At 33.7% G+C, this 24761-nt stretch overlaps 4 protein-coding genes across 4 annotated transcripts; 2 read left to right on the forward strand and 2 right to left on the reverse strand.

Moving 5' to 3' along the window:
• Window positions 1-1877: 1877 nt before the first annotated feature.
• Window positions 1878-4838, forward strand: LOC108773404 (uncharacterized). Its single transcript, XM_018539199.1, has 3 exons — window positions 1878-2234; window positions 4283-4308; window positions 4385-4838. The coding sequence occupies exons 1-3, from the start codon at window positions 1918-1920 to the stop codon at window positions 4420-4422; spliced, it is 381 nt and encodes a 126-aa protein (XP_018394701.1). The 5' UTR covers window positions 1878-1917; the 3' UTR covers window positions 4423-4838.
• A 4586-nt stretch (window positions 4839-9424) lies between these two features.
• On the forward strand, window positions 9425-11866 carry LOC108773276 (reticulon-4-interacting protein 1, mitochondrial). Its single transcript, XM_018539038.1, has 6 exons — window positions 9425-9965; window positions 10441-10673; window positions 10752-10961; window positions 11026-11138; window positions 11417-11684; window positions 11759-11866. Exons 1-6 carry the CDS (start codon window positions 9656-9658, stop codon window positions 11864-11866), a joined length of 1242 nt encoding a protein of 413 aa, XP_018394540.1. The 5' UTR covers window positions 9425-9655.
• Window positions 11867-11965: 99 nt separating this feature from the next.
• On the reverse strand, window positions 11966-13964 carry TrpRS-m (Tryptophanyl-tRNA synthetase, mitochondrial). Its single transcript, XM_018538775.1, has 6 exons — window positions 13825-13964; window positions 13433-13600; window positions 13100-13362; window positions 12708-12829; window positions 12343-12613; window positions 11966-12191 (listed from the first exon to the last, which is right to left on the reverse strand). The coding sequence occupies exons 1-6, from the start codon at window positions 13906-13908 to the stop codon at window positions 11966-11968; spliced, it is 1134 nt and encodes a 377-aa protein (XP_018394277.1). The 5' UTR covers window positions 13909-13964.
• A 4977-nt stretch (window positions 13965-18941) lies between these two features.
• Window positions 18942-23329, reverse strand: LOC108773222 (putative ankyrin repeat protein RBE_0220). The gene is made up of 7 exons (XM_018538967.1): window positions 23304-23329; window positions 21625-21810; window positions 21107-21343; window positions 20691-20879; window positions 19613-20042; window positions 19181-19451; window positions 18942-19067 (listed from the first exon to the last, which is right to left on the reverse strand). The coding sequence occupies exons 2-7, from the start codon at window positions 21698-21700 to the stop codon at window positions 18942-18944; spliced, it is 1329 nt and encodes a 442-aa protein (XP_018394469.1). The 5' UTR covers window positions 21701-21810; window positions 23304-23329.
• Between the last annotated feature and the right edge of the window lie 1432 nt (window positions 23330-24761).

Genomic DNA, 24761 nt, shown 5'->3' on the forward strand with positions numbered 1-24761 from the left:
ACGCGTATATCTCTTTATATAGAATCTCGATTTAATAACTTACACCGGCGTCTAAGGTAGGCTTCCACTACAATACCTTACTGATGAGTCCAGTAGTGGAAGCCGGGACGAAACGCCAAACATTAAGTGATATTCTTCGCAATATAGAATATTAGAATATATTATCAGATTTAGATTGACTCTTATTCGCCATTCTCAACATATTAATTATTGTTTATAAAAAGAGTCCTTTATTTCTTCAATTATTTGTAATTTTTTAAATTACTAGAAAAAATTATAAACTTTTTAGCTCAATACGTGGAAAATAGATGAGTTTTAAAATAAGGCTGACCATACAGATGTCTTGATCACTTAGAAATCAGACTTCGCCAATTCAATTTACATAAGTTGTAAGTTGGTTCTCTCAGATTTATTAACATATTAGCAATATTGAATTTTTCAGTAAACTAATTTATAACACCATGAATATCTGTCAGCTTCGGAGATGCGTCGGGGATCAATTAAACTTCGGTAAACTAAACCTATCTCGGGCGAACTTTCGAAAGGACGTAAGCTACCACTCGCCGTGTTCATCCAAGCTAAAATTTCTTGATGTTAAATAACTTCAGCAGCGTTCAATTAGGTAGTTTCTTTTTCATTTTCTCGCATTCCATTCACGTTTCTTGCAACGTATATATTCGCGACATGCCATTCGATTATAGCGAGCACAATTCGTAACGTTCGGCCGTAGTCGTCAACGTCAAAGAGGAGGTCAACAACGCGAGGCATTGTGCAGATGTGTCGCGGATAATAAAAGGGGTAGCGCCACCGGAGGGTTACTGAACTGCTCCTGTCGGCCACGCAATACATCATTTCTTCCGGGGATACTCTCGACAATGCCGAAGTATCCTGGGCTCTCACAACGCTCATCTTGCAACATCCATCACGAAAGGATAAGGAAGTCTGGATCTTCTGGAGCCGGATTAAAATATTCCTATTAGAGATATATCAGTATAGTTGACAGTTATTTTCAACCGTGTTCTACATAGATACAAAAATGACACGCGAATAATCATTCCAATCGTTAAAAATACATCTAACGATCATTCATCGTTGTAACATTAATTTTCTTGATAATTTCGATACAGTTTCTAATAATTGTATGACTTTTTTACTCTGTAAGGAATGAACGTTGCAAATTTACAATCACTTTAAAATTAAATTCGAGATAAATTCGGGGTATCTGTGCAAATTAGTTAAAACTTAATAACAAACGATGAAAAATGTATGTAGTATTGAACATTGAAATATACAGTACTTCGACCCGCCAATGAAAAAGCTGTACTCGATACGAGTAAGTATATCAATGTAAATATCGATAGATTACACACGTGTATATATATATATATATATATATATTGCAAGTTATTCTTTAACACAAATTTTAAAAAATTGTTTTTTATTACAAGATGATTACATCCTTAGAAAGTTTATAACAAACAATACTCTATGAACAGTAGAACTGTTCGATACAGCACAGAACTATAAAGCATGTCCCAAAGATGTCCAAAAGACGTCTCGATATCCTAAGGATCGACGATCCTAAGACGTCAGATAAGTGTGCTATGTAAAGATGGATTATCATATGTTAAATAAAATATATAGATTAGATAGATATAGTCGTTTTTCCATTAATTGGTCATCCACCTCTACAACCAACCAGACCCGATAAACTCAACACATTGTTTCCGCGCCTGGGGAGCCGAGCCGAAGGCGGAAAATTATTTTTAGACCGGCGGCTGTCGTTATCTAAGCTTTTTACATCATCGGGCCTCCGTCTGGGCAAAAGCGCGGATTCACGGGCGGCGCGTGTATGCCGCTTAATTGGACGAGAGACCCGCGATTAGAGAGGATAAATGTCAAACGGTGCGTGCACCCATGACCACCGGGTTTCAAAGGATTAATTATGGGCGACGGAGACGGCGGAAAATCGCGATTGTGTTTGCCGTCTGCAAAAATCACAACACTGCCGCCAGTGTCACCGTCGTCGTCGTTGTCGTCGTCATCGTCGTCATAACTAGCATGCATGAACGGACCAAGAACGATATATCGGGATGTGCAGAGAGGACGAGATTGAGGTATTCTGAATCACCAGGGATTCGTCCGATAAATACAATCGGCGTGGGCGTAGTGTCGAATGAAGACACGGTGATAGGAAACCTTAGTCGAACTTGGAGGTCCGCTCGTCACGAAAGGTATGTGTACATACTACCTACGTAAACGTGGGTGTGAAGGTAGAAAGAGGGAGAGAGAAAGAGAACTCTCTAAACACTATATCAATTTCGGCAGCAATGCGGTTACTTGTCGTCCGTGACTAAACATGAATGGCGGGTGCACGTTCGTGCTTCCCATTCTCGCGTGAAGCCGAATCTCCATAGTGTCGTGTATCCAGATAAGCCAGAGGATTACTCGTTTTTATTCTGTTCAGTTGCGTTTGATTGGTGGTACTTGCGACAGTTAAACTTATAAACTCTTTTTGTTAGTGGAAAAAAGGAAATATATAAAATATATTTCCAATAAGATATTAATATTAGTAAAGGAATATTAAGCTGTTAATATAGACAAGAAATTCATTACGATGATCTAAAGTAATTTCACAAAATTCGAGTACTATAAGAATGCGTGATATAAATACATAGGACGCGTAATTGCGTAAATAATTTGATATGTTACTCTTCGTAAATTTAACCCTCCGTTTACAATCTGAATCTTTTTTTAACACCAACAAAATTTCATTCTCTTTCTCCAAAATAAAAAAAAGATGGAGTCTGATTCCTCTAGCTAAAATATTTTGTAATAATTTAATAATGTAATTAAGATGTTGAAAAATAACTCTTGAGTTTTTCCATATTTTTTGAAAGCCTAGAATAAAAAAAAGCTTGGCCTAATAAAAAAAGACCTGGATTGTAGACGGAGAGTTAAGATTAGGCTGTGCGATAGAAACATTTCTATCAATAAAACACGATTAATTAGAATAAGCAAGTAGATAAGCAATTGTTCCTTTCTTACTCATTTAGAATTTTAATGGGCAATTTAATGGGAATGGCGTGAGCGAAAAGAATTTATAGCGTGATGTGTGGTGTGTTCACCAATATTAAAGTCAATCATTCATTTCGAGAAATGTAGGATGACTCATACATTTTCCTTCTTAAGACATATAAGAGAGAGGATTAATGCTTGGATAGCCTTTCATGATTGTTATCAATTCATATACCGGATACTTGCACGTGTCCAAATAGCAAGGTCTTACAGGATCAAAACTGTTTCTACCTATAATTAAATTGGATCACGAAATTATCGAACGTTTTTTTTTTTTTTTTTTTCAAAACAAATATTCACAATTTTAATATTTTTGTCAATTTAAAAAAAAAAGGAGATGTATTTATCTTCTGACATAAGAAAAAACAAAAGATTTTGTATTTTTCCGCAAAAATCGTCATAATATTAAAATTATTTTGGCATATGTTTTTACACAAAAAATATGGTTGTGCTAAAAATTTAGCGAGATACAAATTTAAGAATAATTTTATTGAATCATCAAAATAATTACGTAGGAATCTCAAGTATAATGAGCAATGCTGTAAAAAAATGTTGTCATCCTAGTAATCAATTCGAGCGTACATAAATTGTTTTGATGGTTCAACAAAATCATACACACACACACACACATTTTCAGATCTCTATCTAGCTAAATTTTCAGATGCTTTAGCAAGATTATTCTTTCGATTGTTAATTGTGTATCAATAATTATTGAATTTAACATACAGTATTATTCACTGATATTTCTTTCTTTCTTTCCTGCAAAAAGTGGAAATATTTTTATGTAAAAAACTAAATATTCTCTCACTAAATTGAAATGCAACACAGGACCACAAGAAGGTTATGGCGAATTTATGCACTTCCTCCACGACGCAACGCATAAGAAAGAAAATTGAGAGTAGAGCCAACGCCTTGACGAGCCTTCGTGAGTTTTATCGACTCACGACTTTATCTGTGAACATGTTACGTTATCCAAAGATCTGTTTAGGTAACTGTAGAGAAGACGATCTAGCAAAACACATCGTAACACTCAATGAAGTTTGAAAACATCAAGAGATTAGGCATTTTCACTGATATTTACATTCGTCCTCAAGGTGTCCCGCGATATGTCCCTCGAGATGTTCCCGTAATTTTCACTAAATCGAACGAAACTCCTCATAAATGACTCAAAAAAGATGACACTTCATGTAGTTTCTTCCTATAGGAGCGCGGATGGAGACGCGACGCGAGGTGAGCCAACGCCTTCGTATTTAGCCTCGTGATCGTTATCGACTCGCAGAGCCTGATACCTGAAACGTGTCCTTAGGCAAAGATCCTTCCGGAACGAAACGACAACGTCAGTGACGAGGGATTAGATTATATGTCCAACGGTATCCGGTTCTCCTTCTTGAGGGTGGAGGCTGCTCGCGGCTGCCGCGGCAACGCCTCTTCTGTCACGTCAACGTTAGGTACGAGAAGTAAATAGGTAGATATGCGAAGAGAGAAAGAGAAAGAGAGAGAGAGAGAGAGAGAAAGAAAGAGATAGCGAGAGAGAACGGGTCACGGTTAGAGGTACACGTCGCTCCCTCGTCGCGAAGCGGTCACGGGGAGACGCGGAAAGCGGAAGCGAGAGCGGACAGAGAGGTGCGACTCCGCCTAGTCGCGCGCGCGAGAGAGGCACCTCACCCTGGGTAAACACACTGCGGGATGCACCCCACTACCACTACCACTACCAACGGCACCACTACCCACCACTACTACCAGAACGGCACCGGTGTGTACGTACGATCAACGCCCCGCGCCACCCACCACCTTACCGAAGGGAGAGAACGTCTCTCCTGTGTATATTTCCCGTCTCCGTCGTATTTCCGTTTAGTTCCTTTCTTTCGACGTCTCTAATTGTCTATCTATTTATCTAGTTCTCTTTTTGCATTTTTCTCTTTGTCTTTCTCTCTCACTCTTCGTCCTTCTATTTACGTACTACACCCTTTAGCCTCCACCCGTCCGCGTGACGATGACTCACACTCACCCACACGGCGACGCTTCCTTCTCGGCTACCTGAACACTCGGTTGAACAGACCGGCCGCTCCCGAGAGAGGAGCCCTGGCATGGCCTGGTGCCACGAGCGAGAGTCCTTTCGCGATGACACCACCGCGGCGAGAAAAGACAAACGGAGAACAGTTCGAGAGGGATGCTGGAAGCGCCGTGCGCGACAGTTCTCGAAGAGAAGGTCGTGGGCGGCGGCGGCGGCGGCGACGACGACGGCGACGACGGGGTACGGGGACGGCGGGGTCGGGGTTACGTGGTCCCCGCGGTAGCCTGAGGGAAGGGGAGACGGTCAGAAAGGAGAAACTGGGATGAGGACGGTATCCACCCTATTTTCAGAGGGAGAGGGAAAGAAAGAGAGAGTAAGAAATAAGAGAGAGAGAGAGAGAGAGAGAGAGATAGAGGGAGAGGGATGATTGTCGCGAAACCCACCGGGACAAGACGCGACGAACGATCGGAGAAAGCTACCCGGGTGCCGCTCCCGAAGGCACTCCCGTCACAATTCTTGTCGCTGTTGTCGCTGCTGCTGCTGCTGCCGCTACCTCGTCGCTCGTTGACTCGTTCTCCCCCTCGCTGCCGTGGCTGACGACGGCCCTTGCCGTACGATCACGCTTCCGGTCTTTCGCGGGAAATCCTCGCAGACGACGTAGCCATGGATACTGCAGGATCCGGTAGGGAGAGGCGACTGCCCCGTCGCGCGCGCACCCCCGTTCACCACCCGCCAGTCCCCGCTGCGCGCCACCACCCTCAGCGCAACTTCTCCTGCCCCCCGCCGCGATGCGCGCCCCACGGCCGAAAATGTCAATATCCTCTCTCGCGCTGCGCCCGCGATGTGTCCCCTCCTCCCGACCACCCACCCCCGTCGCGCCACGATGTGCCGCGCCGGTGCGCCCCACTACACGCGCCCTCCGTCGCCCTCATCTCCCACCAACCCCTTTTCACAACTCGATCCGCTCCCTCTTTCTCTCCGTTCTCCTTCATCGTAATACCCCTCAGCGATTCTCTCTCTCTTTCCCTCTCTCCCTCTCTTTCGCGCCGCCAAGACCATCCCTTACCGACTCCAGGGGTGAAACTGTAATCGAGAGAACCTTTAAGTTGTTGTTATATAGAAAGGAACTTAATAACGGTAATTAGATCGGAAACGAGAAAATATCTCGTCGTGTGTTGATGTTCATTACTAATAAGAGATATACTTTGATTTATGGAGGTTTATATTACGAGAGTTCCCCTGTTTCGCGCGCATCCCTCGGCTTAAATACGATCCTGCGACTCGCGCCCTTTCGCATCACCGCTCTCGCCGCTCGCTCGCTCTGTTTCCCTTCGCCGTCAAGATCTCGTTTTCCGTTTTTTTTTCCCCTCGGGGCGAGAAACGGGTCATGGCGAAAAGATGGTCTCTCCTAGGGACTTGTTCTTTTCCTATCTTCCTCATAAAAACACTTTAGTTATCTTCCTATCCTAATAAACGTATATGGATCCCTATCGATCGATCCCACGTTTTCTGCTTACCGTAACCACACAGGGAATGAAATCAGTGTTTCTGATCGTCATCCTCGTAACTGTCAAGCTTGACGAGTAACCATAGCGATCGGCGATTGATGTGAGACACGTGCGCACCAACTATCTGAAGAGAATCCTCTTGAATCCAGAAAATCATCCCGTAATTTTATTTCGCTGTCTAATCCCAATGCAATCTCATGTGCAATTTGGTGAACGCATCTACCTTTTCCGATACAACAAATAAAGATATCTATAATTATTATATAATAATATCTAATAACTTGATTTGCATTTTGTGTATAAAGAACCGAATTGACTATTAGAATTGAGTTCTAATAAATATTGCTATAAATAATTCTGCTTTATTTCTTACTATCTAGTTTTCTTCATTTTTCACTTGATGACTGCAACAAGTAACGAAGTACATTCGTGATAAAAGCGCACGTCTTATTAAAAGCGTACCTCTTCTACTTGCAGATCGACTTGAAGTTTCTCATCTTGGAAACGGTTCCTACAAGAAAATTTTTACTTAGATCGATAGAAACTGCAAAATGTAAAGTTATTTTAAATCACATAACTAAATATAAATATATGTATATAACTATAAATTACATACACTTTAAATAAATTTTTCCAATATTATTATATATTTGTATTGAAAACTCTGTCAAGGAAAATTTCTAAAATTATGATTATTGATTTAAACGTGACAGGTGTTCGCTACATCGATGAAATAATATATTGATTTTCGCTTGCTGATTTGTTCTACTATGTCACAACATTACCCCATTTATGATAATAATTTTCTATCATTATTCTATTTCAAGAAAAAGAACAGAAAACATTATTTTGTAAGATTTTTGCAAGAAAGGAATTATAAGAGGAATAAATCATGTAGAAAATTCTTTTTCAAAATTTACTAATATCTGGCTAATCAATTCAAAGATAATTCCAGAATATTCTAGGTAAAAATTCTATTTTTTCCAGGTCGGTTAATTTTCATTAATCAATTTTTAGTGATTTGCACAAATATTATTAAAATCATAAAACTCATCCTTACCGACATGGTTCATATGCACTTTTTTGCACGAATTTTTTTTTCGATAAAAGGATGACAAAGTTCTAAGTCAATATTGAAAAATAAAAGGATTCAAGGACATTTCAGGATCGTGGGATATCTTGTTCTCATCTCCTATTAAAATGGCTCGCTGATCTGCACTTGAAGGTGATTCCAAAAAGTATAAATCCTGGAAGGTATTAGATCTAAGATCTAAGATTACCGTGGATGATATTTATTTTTTCACGCTAATGTCAGGAATACTTACCGAAGGATACTCTTGCAGCTTTTGGAATGGCAGGCGGCTGGGTAGTCAGGTTGTGAAGCTTTTGAAGACTAACTGCGCGAAATATCGAAAACACTTTACCGGTTTTTCTGCAAACAACAAACGCGCAACGGAACTTCTTCTTCTTTCGTATGTTTCGCCCACGTAACGGCCAGTATCCAATGTGGCGGGAATTGCTTATTTAATCAAATGGCAGCTATTGGCTGCAGAAAAAACAGCTTCGCAACTGTTGTAAAATTCTTGAATATGTTTGGTTCATACATTTAGATCCAATGAGGAACTAAAGGAAAAACCAATCATATTAAAGAATTTTACAACAGTTGCAAAGCTGTTTTTTCTGCTGAACGCAACCAATGACGACCAATGACGGTGTCTCAACTGTGAGCCAATGGGCGCGTTTAACGGACCCAATAGTTGACTGATCGCTCGCTGTTATTGACGTATTCTTTTAGATCATCCAATCAGAATTTTAGATCTAGAAGAATGTACCAATAACAGCAAGCGCTCACTCAACTGTTGAGTCTGCTGAATGCGCCTAATCACATTTTTGCATCGGTAAGACACTTTCATCTTTTTCAATAGATCGATAAATTAATACATAATACTTAAGCGGGAATTTTAATTTTAAAAATAAATCTCTTACGATATTATATATAAAATATCAGAAATAAAATGACAGTTATTTAATTACATTTTGTGCAATGATTAATGTTTAATGTATGCGCGCGCGCATGTATACATATATATAAGTCAGTATTCAAAACGCGTTATTGATAAAAGCGCGCTTTTATCTTTGAAATTCTATGATATGCGTAACGTAAATAGCATGTTAAAGCGCTAACATCGTTGTAAGCGCGTTCTGAATATACCAAACATTAATAGAACACATACACATACGCGCGCGCGCACGCAATTTTTCTATAATTTTATAAATTTGTGTATTTTTATACGTTAATATCAAATATTTTCGAGATTTCTTTTTTAATAATGTAACAATAGATATTTGATCACTCACATATTACATTAAATTAGTAGGCTGTTTTATTATAAAGTATCTAAACAATGGCTATGTTTTTACACCGTGTGCTTAGTCCGCGATAGGTGTCTTTGTTTAATCTACAGGATAAACAAGGACATCTATTGTATAGATCGCGGCCTAAATACACGGTGTACATGTAGCCAATGCAGAGACATAATAACATAATCAAATTTAATATAAAATAATTAAACATGTATATCATACTAAATAACATATATAATAATTATATAATATATATAATAATATATTATCGTTAAATGTAATCGTTTAAAATACTTATATGTTCTTACACTCTGTTAATTTCGTGTATAACAATTTTTAGTGTGCACTAATCTAATATAATACAAATGACCGAATTCGTTATAAGAAAAAGTATGTACTACATACGTGTTTTATTTTTGAATGCAACAGTGAAAAAAGATGAGACCTTTTAAATCGATTCGAGTGACACGTGATCACATGTGGCAGGTTGTTTATAGCACAGAACATTGGTTTAAACATCTTCTATTCTTCTGGACGATGCATACATAAATCCAGAATACGTAGTTCCGTTCGTTTTAATTCGTTATTATATCTTAATTCTTTCATCTATCTTTTTTCTGCAGCTGTGCAATTCTAAAAACGCAACATAGATATTTAAAAGTTAACATGAATCTAACCAAAGAGAAATCATATGTGTACAAATAAATACTTAACCTCCAATATTTGGTACAATACAATCGTCGCTCGCAAAAAAATGCTGCACAAGGCGATTTTAAGATTAAAGTGCACCGTTCGAACGGTGCACCTTCGCTCTTTGTCGAAGTTGTCGGCCAACTTAAACGAGAATTCAGACAAAATGCAAGCCTGGCAGATACATTCGTATAACGGCCTAGAGGATCTTCGCCTCTCTAACGTCAGGATGCCGGTGATTACGAATCCTACTGACGTTCTAGTGAAGATCGAAGCTGCTAGCGTGAATCCCATCGATGTTGCGATGACGGGTATTCTATTCCTAATATTTCTACACCATGATATACGTATCTTTAATCTTGAAAATAACATACAAAACGTAACATGATTGGAAATCAAATGTCTTGATCTAATCTGATGTCTGATTATGTTTATCAAAGATTTTTTTGAGCTTCAAAAATTCTGAAAAAATTGTGGTAGTCTCTTTCAACAACACATCCAATAATATAATCTTATAATGATATAATCTGAAATTTTACTTTCTGTTATGTGTCTGAATTTGAGATAGAATAATTAGAAATTGAAAATTCACTCGAATCTTTAAAGAACTGGTTAAACCACAGAGCTAGTATAGTCCTTGAATGTCTAAAGTTACAGTTATGCTTGTAATAATCATATTAATTGTCCTTATTTAACTTTGATAAATGATAAGGGTTTTAAGAGCATGAATTATAATCAAAGAAAAAATCTAAGAATTACAAATAAAAAGGACAAACTTTGTTATAGATGGCTATGGTAATACTTTCCTGAATGTCTTACGTAAAACCAAGAATTTATCCTTTAGAACATTGGGAGAACTGGATTTACCACTGACATTAGGTAGAGACTTCGCAGGAATAGTTGTATCAAAAGGACACAATGTAGGTGACAGGCTCGAGATAGGCGAGGAAGTTTGGGGAGTGATTCCAATCGAGCAACAGGGCTGTCATGCAAATTATGTTATAGTTAACAGTAGTTTAGTAAGACATGTTTCATTCTTAATTTATTAAATATTTGATAAGCCAACTTAGAATCAAGATACTTATGTTTCTTACAAGGTAAATCCACGTCCTCAAAAATTGTCTTATATTGAAGCTGCGAGTATCTTGTATGCTGGACTGACTGCATGGTCTGCACTTTGGATCACAGGAGGACTATTTTACAAAACTGCAATAGCTGTGAGAATGAACAAACGTGTTCTGGTCATAGGAGGTTCGGGAGGAGTTGGTACCTTAGCTATACAGCTATTGAAAGCTTGGAATATGCATGTAAATATTTAATCGTAGATATTACATAGATGTCTATAGAATGTGAAACATTAAATTTGTTTAGGTAATTAGCACATGTAGTAGCGATGCTGTAGAGATGCTACAGAATTTAGATGCTGATGTTGTCATTGATTATAAGAAAGATGACGCGAATGCAAAAATTATTTCAGAAGGACCGTAAGTGACTTTATATTAAACTAAAATGCATTGTGTGTAATAAATGTAATATATCGCTCATTTGTTATGATTAAAAAATTGTCATTTTTGAAATCGTTTACAGAAAAAGAAATATAAAAAAGAGAATAAATATATCTTATAAGAACACATTTTTATTCTTCTACAATTGGCCATTACACTAAAGTTGCATTTCAAGATATTTAAACATTTTCCGAAAAACTAATTTTTTATCAGTGTGTAGCAAATGAACATTATATGTAAAATTGTCATATTTGCAGATATGACATAATCTTAGACTGTGCCGAATTAGGACTGGAATATGTCAGAACGAAAGGATATCCACATGATACTTACATAACATTAAATTCACCACTCTTAAAAAATGTTGATCATCATGGGCTAGTTATGGGAATGGCAAAAAATCTCGAAGATCTTCTAAAATTTAATATTATAAAGAGAGAAAATAAAAGTTGTGTTAAATGGGGATTTTTTATACCTTCCCAAACAGGAATCAACGTTCTTCAAAAGCTTGTGGAAAACGAAGAGGTGTGTTTGAAAAGTTCTGAATTTTATTCTACAAAATTCTGTAATTTCTTAACTTTTTATTCTATGGTTCGCAGATTGTACCTGTTGTTCAACAGGTGTATCCTTTTCAAGATTTGCCACAGGCATATGAGAGAATGAGGCAAGGACATTTGAGAGGCAAACTAGTTATTGACATGAGATAGTAAATCAAAATAAATATATTAATTTATATATCTATATGTATAATAAAATTAATATTTATTTTTTACAAATAAGATTTAATAGTAATAAATATAATTATTTTACATAATTTTTGCAGTATTTGTTAAGCTTTTTACATCTTGTATGTCATTACCAAAAACCTTTTCTGTAACTTCCGTCCAACAACTTGTCGCAAGTTCCATGGCCCTTTCTGTACCTTCCTTCAAAATCTCGTCCAAATAGGCAGGTTCTCTGGTTAATCTCAATATATCTTTACGAATTGGAGATAATTTTTCTATCACTACATCTGCTACTTTCAATTTATACCTATAAAATCAAAGTATGCCATAATAATTCAGTTAATTTATTTATAAAGTTTCCAAAAGTAATCATTTCTTTATATACACACATATATGTAGGTATGTATTTATATATAATACTTATAAAAACTGAGATATAATACTCATTAAGTACTTACTGTCCTGTATTTAAGCCTACAGTCTCCTCACATATTTCTTCTGGTGTCTTCCCAGTGAATAAAGAGTGTATATTAATTAAATTAGTTATACCTGGCCGTTTTTCTGAGTCATAAGTCACTTCGGATGTAAAATCAGTCAAAGCTTTTTTCACTTTATTTAACAATATGTCTGGTTCGTCCAAGAGATTTAGCCTGGACTTGGAATCAGTGTGTGATTTTGACATTTTTTTCATAGGATCTCGTAGAGACTTGATTCTTTGGCTAGGACCATCTAAAAGTATCCAAATTTTAAGTGTCAACGAAAATATTTTTAAAACCAACATTGATAAGATTAAATTACAAAAATTACTAATTTAAAAACTTGCCACTAATAAGAGTATGTGGTACCGGAAAGGTTTGTCCAAACTGCCTGTTAAAAATCTGTACTAAGTCTTGTGCCAACTGAATATGCTGAGATTGATCTTGCCCAACTGGAACATGTGTTGCTCTAAAAGAAACATTTTCATCATATATATGTTAATTCTATTGCATTGCGTAAAAATTATAGAGTAATTTTTAATTATATCAATACTTCAGAAGACTAATTTAAACTTTAAAATAAAAACATTCATCTGTTACATTATATTGTATATTCATGTTTTCAATTATATATTATTCCTTTATCTTTTTTATCTCACTTTAAGATATGTAATCAACTTCATGAAGTGCTGACATAGAATTAAGAATTACCTTATATATCTAATATCAAGATACTTGCTTATATAATAATATATCAGCTGCTTGTAGAATAGGATAGATGTACAAGCCTAGAGGTACATTCTTTAAGGATTCGCTTTTTTCTTTGAATTGTGGTAGATGAGCTAGCCTCGCCATAGTTGTGATACTGCTTAAGATCCAACATAGTTCTGTGTGCATCGACACTGTGGATTGTTGGAACAAAATACTTCTCTTATAGTCTACGCCACATGCTATCAATGTCGCAGTCATCAGCAAAGTATTTTCCCTTAATTTTTGGGGATTCTACAAATTGTGTATTGTCATCAGATGATAATGCCAGAGTATAGAAACATAATCTGCGCCGTTATTTTACTTGTGGCAAAGTAATGGAATGCAGATCCGCTATACAGCACAGAACTGCTTCGCCAGAGTTTTGTAATTCCACCCATCTCCGAATGGCACCAAAATAATTTCCTAAATGCACGCTTCCCGTAGGCTGAATTCCAGAGAATATCCTCTTTGGATATTCAATCTGTGTTGCCTGCAAAATCAAAGAACATGTAATGATTAATGAATATAAAAAATAATAACAATTTTATTAAATAATTGACGTAATGAATAAAACTTTCCTTAAAATGTAATAATAATCTTTAAAGTGTTTCATAAAACTATTTATATAATTAATTAAATGCTAAATCTCTATCTACTTCAAAAACAATTCTGTTTCAGGCGTAAAAAAAAAAAAGATTAGAAACGTGATCGAACCTGATTACTACATTTTCTAAGTCCCTCGGATTTTGCTGCATAAGTTCTTTCTGAACGAGCAGCAGCTCGCAATATTTTCAGCATGTTTTAAATAAATATCGACTTTATTAATATTGAATGTGAGGTTAAGACCTCGCAACTGTGAGGTTAAAATCCCGCAATCGACAACGAACAACAGTGAATGGGTTGCCTACACTGTATTACAGATCGTTCTTTGTAACTGTACTTTTCATACTTTTATCTTTTCTCTTTTTTATCCAATGTTTAATTATTTATTTCACTTTAAGCGTAGAAAGTATAATACAGGACAGCTATAAAGAACATCATTTTATTACAATCTAATAATAATAATTTAGCATATAAAAAATAAAACTGCAGTGCAGAAAGCGTAAATGAAAGATTTTATTCGTTGCGTCAGTCTTACCAAATGCTTTAACCAATCATAAACGGCCTTTGAAAATTCGAAATTTTTGAAATCTATGCGCATTTAACAAATACTTTAGAGAGAATCATACGTATTTTCCAACAATCGTACGTTTGCAAAAAGCAGAGCTGGTTTCCACTTTCCATCAAATTACAAGGAGTAATACATAAAAAAGAAAGACATTTCAAAAATTGTAATAAAAAAATTACATTACTAAGAATTTAATTGAATTACTTATAAGTAATTAAACTTGTATAGTTTACTTGTAATTTTTTTAGAACGTTTAATTGCAAAGAAGGTATCAACTAATTTTACATTTTAATTATATAAAGATAGATTTTTGTTACTAGCGCAATTAATAAATTACAAATATGTAATTCATATTGTTATATTTCATCATATTATTTAGATTAATCTATTTTCAGAAAAAAAATATAAATAACGTTCTCTCTTTATTTTATATAAACTTCGTATTCCATTTTAGAACGACTTGATTTTGCATATCGCCTGTGATATAAAAGATAAAAGCTGTATAATTATGGTCTCCACCGTGAAAATCTTCAACGTCACTATACCTCCAAAGGACGGTCTCTGCTGTATGATCTGCAAGATCACGAATTCCGAGAACGATTCCTTAATCTACTCCAATTATTGCAGGAACAGACTTAAATGCGGGTGTGTATCGCTTATCAGTATCGTCATAGCACATATATATATATATATATATATCGGTCCATCAACTCCGTTGACACATTTTACGGATTAAGGCCAAATAATAGTCTTTAAAAGTTAATACTTGGATCCAATGAGTTCGCGTAGATTTTAAAAAGAAATCGTCGGTTTTTCAGGCAATTTCTTCGAGAAACTCCTCAGGCGATGGCTGCTCCGATAACTAATCGGAAATTACTCGAGCTCGGTAACTCTCTATACATTATCGTCACAAAGGATTTTTTAGAAAGCTATACCTTCCAGGATCATTGCGACGCCTTTAACATACAGGTGGTACGTGTCCGCAGAGATCACTCTAAAAAGTATACGAGTCATTTTAAGTGATACACTAAAATATTTCGGAAAATATAAAAAATTCGGAAAAATATTTTAAACAAAAGTTGCTCACCAGAGGAAAAGAAAGTAGTGACTTTGATTGATCTAAAAAAAGATATTCTTAATGTCAGATCAAAGTTACTTGGTTAAACATTTATTAAATAAAATATAAAATAAAATTTGGAGTTATTTTATTTAAAAAATTTTTGGTAATTTTGATCTGATTTTAAGGATATTTTTAGTAGATCAACTAAAGTCATCACTTTCTTTCCCTCTATAATAACTGAGCGCAACTTTTGTTTCAAACATTTTTCCGTATTTTTCATATTTTTTGAGATATTTCAATGTATCATTTAAAATGACTCACCCCGTATATGTGTGAATTATGCGGTGTCTGTATAATTCTTATCTCTTTCACCTAAACAATTCCTTTTATCCCAAAAATCTTCCTTATTCTGTAAGAATCTTAACGCAAATTTCGTTACCATTATTATAACGTTATATTAAAAAACCGCGCATTAGCATTATAACGATAACAAAAATTTGCGTTAAGAGTTATAGAATAGTTCTGCTGGGAACGTTTTTAGGATGTTTTGCAAAACGTCATGCAGAATGCCCGGAGATCTGTACTATACGAGCATGTTAATATAAATATACCAATATAGTGTGAATTTAACGACATAGATATATTAATTCACTCTAAATGTAGTTTTCTACTGAAAAAATTCACGTAATAGAATATTTGAAATCAGTAAATAATTTTTTTAATTACGCAATTAAAATCACGATAACGTGTTTTTTTTTCGATTTTTTTCAATGATTTAATTATTAAAAATTCGATAACTATAATATCATATGTGATAGATAAAATTATAATATTTCTTATATCATGCGATTTTTCAAATTTTACCTGATTTTTTAAAATCACGTATTAATTTGGAACAATCTATTGATTTGTTTGTTTTAATTATATGATTTCATTGTGTAATTTTGTGACATGATTTTTTACAGTAGGATTTTGTTCTCTTCCGAAATGATCAATCTCTCGCATGAAATCAAAGTTGTTCGTTGATATCGAATGTTGTAGATGGATCTACTCGATCCCTTTCCAAATTACGTTTACAAGATGTGTCTACTTTACACTGTGGAATACAGGCTGGCACCTCAGTGGAACAAGGTCGGGTTGTATCTCGTCGAGGGACGAGATTTTCTCAGCTCAACGGGAAGTGTCAACGCAATCTCGTTGAATATCAAAGATATCCGCGGTAGAATTATTGGTTTTATTAAATAACATTAGTATACTCTCGTATATACCATATAAGTTTTTACATAAGTACAAATGAAATATACAAAGGTTTCTTTAGCACAAAGAGTAATTTATTCTTTAAAAATTTTTTAATGAATTGTCACTCTAAAGAATGAAATCTCATTCTTAAATAAATTGAAAATTAGGCTCTTTTTCAAGACTGGCTCAATTTTCATTCTTTAGAATAAGATTCTATTTCAAAGAATTTAGATTAGCTATAAAAGAATAATTTAGATTGGCTAAATAGATAACTCTAGAAAGATAAATGTTGTAGATAATTGCGCTCAATTTCATGTGGAGGCTTTAAATCTCAAAATACCATTCCTAAGATTAAATACCGTACATTCCTCGCAACCTGATTCGCAGCCGCCAGTACGTGTTCTACCAAGGTAAAAGATAATGTTTCGTTACTACTAATAAAAATTTGTTTTATGTAAATTATGAAAATTATGCGCCAGTTTTATACTACAATTAATCATGCAAATGCCATGTATAGTTATCGAATGATAGTAATTCCATAAATATACTTATTCATATATAGTTTAAAAATGGCAACCGTATTGAGTATATCGAAAGAAATTAAGGAAAGGCACTTGTTCAAGAATTACGAGGATATGCGTACATATTGGAAAAATATGGTGACACAATCTATATTTATAACTTATTAAAACTAATATTGTTTAAACTTAATTTCTCATTGATTATATATATATATATTCTTGCTAAAATAAAAATTAATTATGCACAAAGCATAATTGATTCTCTAGAAATAAATTTGATCGAATTATTTTTTAATATTATTGTTCGTTAGAAATATAATTATAAACAATGTCAATTGCAAGAATTGTTATCTTTATTTTAGCATGGCTACGTATTGCCAGATCACAAGGAAGGACTCTTATTTTACAATATCAAATTCTTGTACTTCAAATCGCACGTTTACTTATATCCTGAAACGTGCTTAACCACAGGACCTCTAGAAATTCTTCCATCTGCGATGGATCCGATATCCCGAATTTACAAATTTGCAGGAGACTTAAGAGGAAAAGTGACAAAATTATGCGGACAACAATTGGACGTATGTCCGGAAGTGAGAATACTGCATATTTTATAATATCCACACGCATGCACGCATGCACACTTTTATTTTTACCTTCTTTCTCAATAAATTTTTCACTTGAAGCTAATAATTTTATAACTTAAATTAGTATTTATTTTTTTTCATGAAATAGCATTTTAATTGTTATCATTTACAAAAATAAATATGTAATTAAAAGAAACGACTTTTTATACAATGTATTAATAATTTACAATAAAGAGAGAGAGAGAGAGAGAGAGAGAGAGAGAGAGAGAGAGAGAGAGAGAGAGAGAGAGAAGAGAGAGAGAGAATCAGCTATTATATTGTTCTAAAATTAGATTAAACCAATACATCTGGCTACTACTATGCTTTTACTATGCATAACTATAATTTCGCAGAATACATATCAAGCAGCTGTTCTAGCTTGTACACCGATGTTACCAAAAGTTGAAAAATTTTCAAACTGTGATACTGGATATGGTACACGATCAAGAAGATTTCGCAATGAGATGCCTTCTCGGACAATTGATTCTGGCGATATTCCCACAAAACGATCGCGATTATCACTACCAGAGATTAATAACTCTCTTACGTACAAGACCGAGGTCAACGATTTCGATTTTGGAATGGGACCGACTTGTTCTACGAGCAATTTTGATAAATTTCTTAAAACTGCTGGTAATATTGCGACGATATTATGTGACCCAGATAGTGCTATGGCTAGTAAACCAATTATGCAAAAAAATGAAGAAAAGTCGCATTATTTTAAGCAAGAAGAATCAAAATCTGAAAATAAAGCTCTTGTGGTAAATATACACGTAAACTTGTACCAATTTTTTATTTAAGTAATAACAAAATAATTAATAATGATATTACTTTTAAAGGAACTGGTGAATAAAAAAGAAAATCCTGAAAAACAAAATTTAAAGGAAAAGTTGTTAAGGAATTTTTAAGAAAGTATTTTTACTATTTTTTGCCATCTCAATAACAATAATTATTATTCGTTCTTTTAGAAATCTAAAAAACACAATATTGTACAATATAATAAGAAAATATTCCTGATAGTATAATTAGAGAATCAATTTTAGATCAGAATAAAATAAATGAAAAAATAAATTAAAGTTTTTTTTTATAAGTTATAAATTTAATTTCATTACTTAAAAGTCGTAGATTATTATTTATCTCTTAGAATAAACAGAAAAAACACAATAATTTATATATTTCAATTCAAATTGTATCAATCAATAAATAAAAAAGATCAAATATTAATATGATTTGTAATTAATGCATTCCTCTATTGCTTCCAGCAAATCGCGTCTATCTCTTTCGTATTCGATACCGATCTCTATCAAATCTTTATCCGTAAGTGTTACAAATAAGTCAAAATCTACCTAAAATAAAACAAATCGTATATATTTAAAAATTATATCAATCAACATATTGCAAAAAGAAACACTACCGCTTGTATATTTTCTAACAACTCTAATACATTCTTTCAACATACTTCCTGTTCAAGAAATATAGAGATGTGTTGGCTCAGTCCGAAGCGTTTTAGTACCATGATCATTTTCGTTTGTGGCCAGTTTAAGAGCATTCCCTTTGGTGGCGTTTTGCAGCGCGGTGGTGTTGGAGTATTTTCGCCAAATACATTTTCCTCGTTAACATCCGGGGGCACATTAGGCGATTTGACGGGGCTAAATTCGGGTGTATATCCGAGAGTTATGTTGCACGAAAAATTCTTTATATCAAGATCCATAGGTCGTACTGACTGCAATCTATAAGACAATCAAATTGATTTCATTAAATATATTTTTTCAAAATATAATTTAAAAAATACATTAAATATATATCTAAGAAATATTATTTTATCGAACATTTTTATTTGATATAGAAAAGTTATTCTATTAATAAATAATTACTAAATTTGTCTGTTTACCTTTGAAGTATAATTGGAGATGATTCAAGCTCATTCTCGTCCATCGCAGAATGCTTTTCCAAATAATTTTCTATTCTTTTTTCGTTCATATTTTCATCATGGGAAATAACGTCTGACTTTTCTATAAGATTATCTTTCTCAAAATCAGCTTTTGGGAATGTGAACACATCGTAGGTTAAATTTGGTGATATTCTGTTAGTTTGGTCAGATTCCACTGCAGGAAATTGTAACAAATGCAGCTTGAGTTTTTCTCCTTTACTCTCGTCATCATTTGAAATAGAACGATTTTCTGTCATATTGTTTTGTTCGCTTATGATTTCGATATTATCGGACGTATCATTCCAATAGTCATCTATGGCCAGTTCTTCGTTCGCCAGAGCGGCTATTTCCGATACCGTGGAACGCTTCATCATAATGCGAGTATATCCATCTGCGCTTAATACACAAATTCTCAAACATAGTTTCTTTACGCTTTACTTAAAATAGATATAAAGAAAATAATAACGACCATAAAAATATACAATCAAAAAATAACATTTTTCTTAATATGATCTAATTTTGCGATATAATAAAAAATTAAGTAAGCAGTATTTATCAAATTTTTAGTTATAATAAAAAATATTCCAAAATATCTATTCTTAATTTTATCTTCGGCTCAGATTAACGTATATCTTTTTATTAAATTTTTACTGTAATCCTTAGTACGCATAATGAATCGTTCGTATCTGATAAGTTAATTTTTAACACTTTTACAGGTATATAAAAATTTTCAAGTGGTTCTTATACATACTTCAACATCCTTGTAAAGTACTTGTAAGGTAATATTAAAAAAAGGTTAAAAACAGAAACTATTGAGTGCTCCTAGAATTTAAAGCAAAGAAATGTATAGGAATGAATGACTCAACTGTGTACTAACGATTAATTATATAACTATGTGAATATCTCTTTTCATCACGATAAATATGCTTATCAATATTGGATAACACGGTTGAAGTAATTATATATGATAACTATAAGCTTTATATTACGCAAGTCATAAATATTGGTTAAAGAATTTTATGAAGAAAAATCATCTAACTAGCAATCGAGGACGGTATGCCTAATTCCAACAATCTTAGGAACAGTTCCTTGTCGTTTTTCATGGCAGCTACACATAATGGAGTAATGTCATCGTTAGCTGTGTTTGCTAATGCGTTCGGACAGACATTGTACACTGTTTCGAACATTTCCTTACTGATCGCAGCAGCTAATCCGAGGACCGACAAGCCTATAGTACATAAAAGGAAAAGAAAAGAAAAATTCTCTTTAAAATAGCATCGCATTGTCGGCTTATTTCAAAATTTTTGCTTTACTATTTAATTCGGTAATATAAGATCTTTAAAAATTATTTATTTTTTAAATAAGCTTTACACAACAAAATCTTTAATCAATTATTCTTAAAATTTTCATTTGGATATTGAGAATTAACTGTGTCATAATTATTTGCTTGCTTACCGAGATAAGTCATTTGATTAACGTCGGCGTTTCTCTCTAAAAGAAATTTCACAGTGTTGATATTTCCATTACGAATTGCTTGCATCAACGGAGTCCATCCGAATTTATTCTTTCTATCTATGATACGACAGTTCTCCTTCTGATCCAAAATTTCTTTCACAATACCAAGACAACCGTTCGCCGCGCTTATGTGTAGCAAATTTTCATCGTAATTATTTACAGCATTCAAGGTGTACCCTTCAAAAAATTTATATGAATTTGATTAACATCTTAAACCTCGATCGTCTTTATTGAAGCTAATTGTCTCAATTTTTTAATAAAAAAAAAGAAAAAGAAGCCAGTATGCTAGTCTACACGCTTTAGTAGAGATGAGCTTTTATAAATTTAATCGAAATTCATGTATCAGAATACAAAATATAAACAATTGTTTTACAGTTTTAAGTATATGTCACTAAATACAATAATTAATTATAAATTATATACTGCTAATTAATCCATATAATTGAGGAGAACATTACCTTGCTTCTGCATCGCTGCAATAACTTGCGCTTCCACAATTTCTTTAGTACTATAGTACGACTCTGGCTTTAACATTGTTTCTCTTTAAACTCTTATCAAGTGCATTAAAAAATTTCATCTACAACAATCGGATCAATAACTTTCTAAACAGCCAGACCCGATTAAATCTCATTACTCGTTATATCCTGAAGAAATTTGCCTGTTACGTTTATATTTATCAAACAGATTATTGTAACACTTATACATATTAAAAGAGCAGTTCTGACTTCGCTAACTGTCCAGATAACACTATATTGATCTCTATTATTGTCTAAATATTGCCACGTAATGTATGTTGCTTGTTGGCAAGTGTTTTCTTTTTTTCAAGCATGTAGTTATCAAAAAAAGGTAGTCAGAGAAAACTTTATAATAGGTATCGGTATGTACACAAAATCTGACAAAAAGAGGTGCTAACATTTCATAATAAATCTACATTATGTTGGTATATAAAAAGCTTAAATTATAAAGCAAATTTCGTATTAGTAACTGTACATATGTCCGAACATATACACAAAATTTATTATTATTAATCTTAAAAGTTTTTTTAATATTGGATTATAATTTAATTATATTTAAAGTTTACAATTAAATTATAATATTATATTTCAAAAAGCTTATTAATAATAATAATAATAATGTAAATAAATAAAATTTTATGTAAAATGTCAGGACATAGATAGATTTTCGGTCACTGGCTGGGACGTTTACCTTATCATTAAACAAAATTGGATACAATTAAATTTTGCGGAAAGTGAAACCAAAATTGCAAGCTTTAGCATAAGTATATTGCCTTTCACGGAAAAATTTTTCAATTTTTAAATTTTTTTGCAGTTTTTGATTTCATTTAATACAGAGCTTGAAAAAAAAAACATTTTGTTTAAATCCAATCTAATATAAATGTATTATTAAATAGAAAAAAGGGATAGCTGATAGAGAGAAAGAAATAGAGATAATTAAAGATACAGACATTATCGACTGATATAATTTTCTCGATCATTGATATGAACATTCTAACAGATAACATATGATGATAAAAGTAATTTTAAATAGAACAATATAATATATTGGATAAAAATTTTTCTCAGAATTTTTATACAATATTTGGACATTTTTGAAAAATACTAAGAAAGTCAAATCTATATAAACATTTTTTATATATTGCAAGTTCTGAAATATTCTGAGATTTCTTATTCTATAATTAAATTACACAAAAATATATACTTTTAACTTTTTCAAATTTTATATGATTTTGTTAGAAATCATTAAATGAGAAATTTTTTAAATTAAAAAAATTTTAAAACATTTTAGAATGAAAAATTTTAGAAAAAATATTTTTTCAGCATTTTATAAAAGCTGAGAATTTTTCTTAAAGAGCAATAAAACTATTTGAGATTTCAAAAAATTTTGAGAAAAATTGTTAACAAATATCTACAAAATATATTATACTGTAATAATAAATTATAAAATTAATTTATTACATCACTAGCTCTAACTGTTTCAATTTTTGTACGACTTTTAGCACTATGATATGATATCTTATACGTAACGGTTATGAACATTCAATGATCAAGATTCAATAATATGCATGATTGAGTAAATAAAATATAAAATGAAAGAAACACTTTGGAACACATAATACCAAATCGGGCATCAAGCCTGCGTCTGGGGCTATTTTTCAGAGAGCCGCATTTGCTCGTCAAATGGATTAATTAAGGACGTGGTAATGAAATGCGTGACGTGATGGTCCGCGCCGCCCGGGCAGGGCCACTCAAAGACTTGGAGGTCCCTCTGGCGGTATCTCTCCCAAGCGGAGAGGTTCATCGGGTGTGCTGGATACGCTCCGGGATATGCTACGTATCGCGCCGCCTTGGGGTTAACTGTGTTTCTACTGTGCGTCGCCGTCAAGGTATACCACCGATGTTCGCTAATGACGAGGGACGGGATATGACGAGCAGCGCCGGCCGCGAGAACCGTTCAGTTGTAGGAAGAGTGCTCGAGGTCGCGACGACCCTCGGGAACACTGCGCACCCGCGCGCCGTCTCGCCTTCCCGTCTCTCCCGTGAGAGCCGTCTGACCTGTAAAAAAAATCGCGCTGTCAAAAGACATGTATTTTTAACGTAGATCTGTGAGATTCAGTTCTCGAAATTGCTTGCAGTTGAATCGCATAATTGTGGCACGGAATGCTGTCGTTTAGACAAATATGCAGAGACATATGTCTCACACAAATCCCGCGACGTGACACTTGTTTGCATCTCATTGATATTCGCATGATTCAAGCTGCGAATGGTAGCTCTTGACGTTAGCTTGTATAAGATGTTTACATTTTCCAAGTCGAATCATACTGGAAGCCTTCTAGTATACTGTACAGATAATCCTATTAATATTTATTCCCATTTACAGGAGGAAGAGAGGAGTGGGAAAAAGAGAAGAAGGAAGATCTTATAATATAATACACCCAACCATCGTTTCTGAAAAACAGACGATTCACAATGACTGGAGACAGACTGGGATTATTATAATACAATTTTATCTACATTAAGACTAAGGTAGGTTTGTTTTTGATAAGACTTTTGTCAAATGTGATGCAATATATACCATGAAACAGCCAAACCATTTTTTCAGATCTGCCTTTTCCTCCATTATGCTGGTTCTGGAAATATTTACATCAAATGAAAATCGCTCAATCTCAGTAGATACGCTCAGCAATTGTGGACGAATTCCTTATATATTCTTTGCATGAAAACAAGAAAGGCATGAAAAAAAAATAGCGATAGATTAGTGATGTGCCTTTATCTTTGGTATTTCAATTTTATTATGACAGTAAGTACAATATTTACAAAGAATTTGACTAGTTAATATATTAAATAATTTCTTCTGACCATCTTATGGGATAAGCATTTATAAAAAGATTTGTTTTTCCATATGTGGATATGTAATCTATTAAAAGATTAAAAAGATGTTCCATTTGAAATACTTATATGGAGAGAAAAATTAGAAAGTTGATAAATAAATAATATTATCTTTTTAATTTTTTTTCCATATGAATATTTTATATGGAGCATTTTTTTAACTTTTAGAATATTTAAGTAAAATGGTC

This window comes from Cyphomyrmex costatus, unplaced genomic scaffold, assembly GCF_001594065.2.
Source record: "Cyphomyrmex costatus isolate MS0001 unplaced genomic scaffold, Ccosl1.0 scaffold102, whole genome shotgun sequence".
NCBI classification, from domain to species: Eukaryota; Metazoa; Arthropoda; class Insecta; order Hymenoptera; family Formicidae; genus Cyphomyrmex; species Cyphomyrmex costatus.

What these genes read in the sequence shown, in the direction of transcription:
- LOC108773404 (XM_018539199.1), top strand. Translation starts at nt 1,918, where the DNA reads ATGACCACCGGGTTTCAAAGGATTAATTATGGGCGACGGAGACGGCGG. An exon ending in AGGTCCGCTCGTCACGAAAG is followed by an intron (nt 2,235 to 4,282) that starts GTATGTGTACAT and finishes TTCTTCCTATAG; the next exon opens with GAGCGCGGATGGAGACGCGA. An exon ending in GGATGGAGACGCGACGCGAG is followed by an intron (nt 4,309 to 4,384) that starts GTGAGCCAACGC and finishes ACGTGTCCTTAG; the next exon opens with GCAAAGATCCTTCCGGAACG.
- LOC108773276 (XM_018539038.1), top strand. Translation starts at nt 9,656, where the DNA reads ATGTGTACAAATAAATACTTAACCTCCAATATTTGGTACAATACAATC. An exon ending in TGAAAGCTTGGAATATGCAT is followed by an intron (nt 10,962 to 11,025) that starts GTAAATATTTAA and finishes AAATTTGTTTAG; the next exon opens with GTAATTAGCACATGTAGTAG. An exon ending in AAAATTATTTCAGAAGGACC is followed by an intron (nt 11,139 to 11,416) that starts GTAAGTGACTTT and finishes TCATATTTGCAG; the next exon opens with ATATGACATAATCTTAGACT.
- TrpRS-m (XM_018538775.1), bottom strand. Translation starts at nt 13,908, where the DNA reads ATGCTGAAAATATTGCGAGCTGCTGCTCGTTCAGAAAGAACTTATGCA. An exon ending in TTAGAAAATGTAGTAATCAG is followed by an intron (nt 13,601 to 13,824) that starts GTTCGATCACGT and finishes TTGATTTTGCAG; the next exon opens with GCAACACAGATTGAATATCC. An exon ending in GTAGGCTTAAATACAGGACA is followed by an intron (nt 12,192 to 12,342) that starts GTAAGTACTTAA and finishes TTGATTTTATAG; the next exon opens with GTATAAATTGAAAGTAGCAG.
- LOC108773222 (XM_018538967.1), bottom strand. Translation starts at nt 21,700, where the DNA reads ATGTTAAAGCCAGAGTCGTACTATAGTACTAAAGAAATTGTGGAAGCG. An exon ending in TCTCCAATTATACTTCAAAG is followed by an intron (nt 19,452 to 19,612) that starts GTAAACAGACAA and finishes ATTGTCTTATAG; the next exon opens with ATTGCAGTCAGTACGACCTA. An exon ending in CTATATTTCTTGAACAGGAA is followed by an intron (nt 19,068 to 19,180) that starts GTATGTTGAAAG and finishes GTTTTATTTTAG; the next exon opens with GTAGATTTTGACTTATTTGT.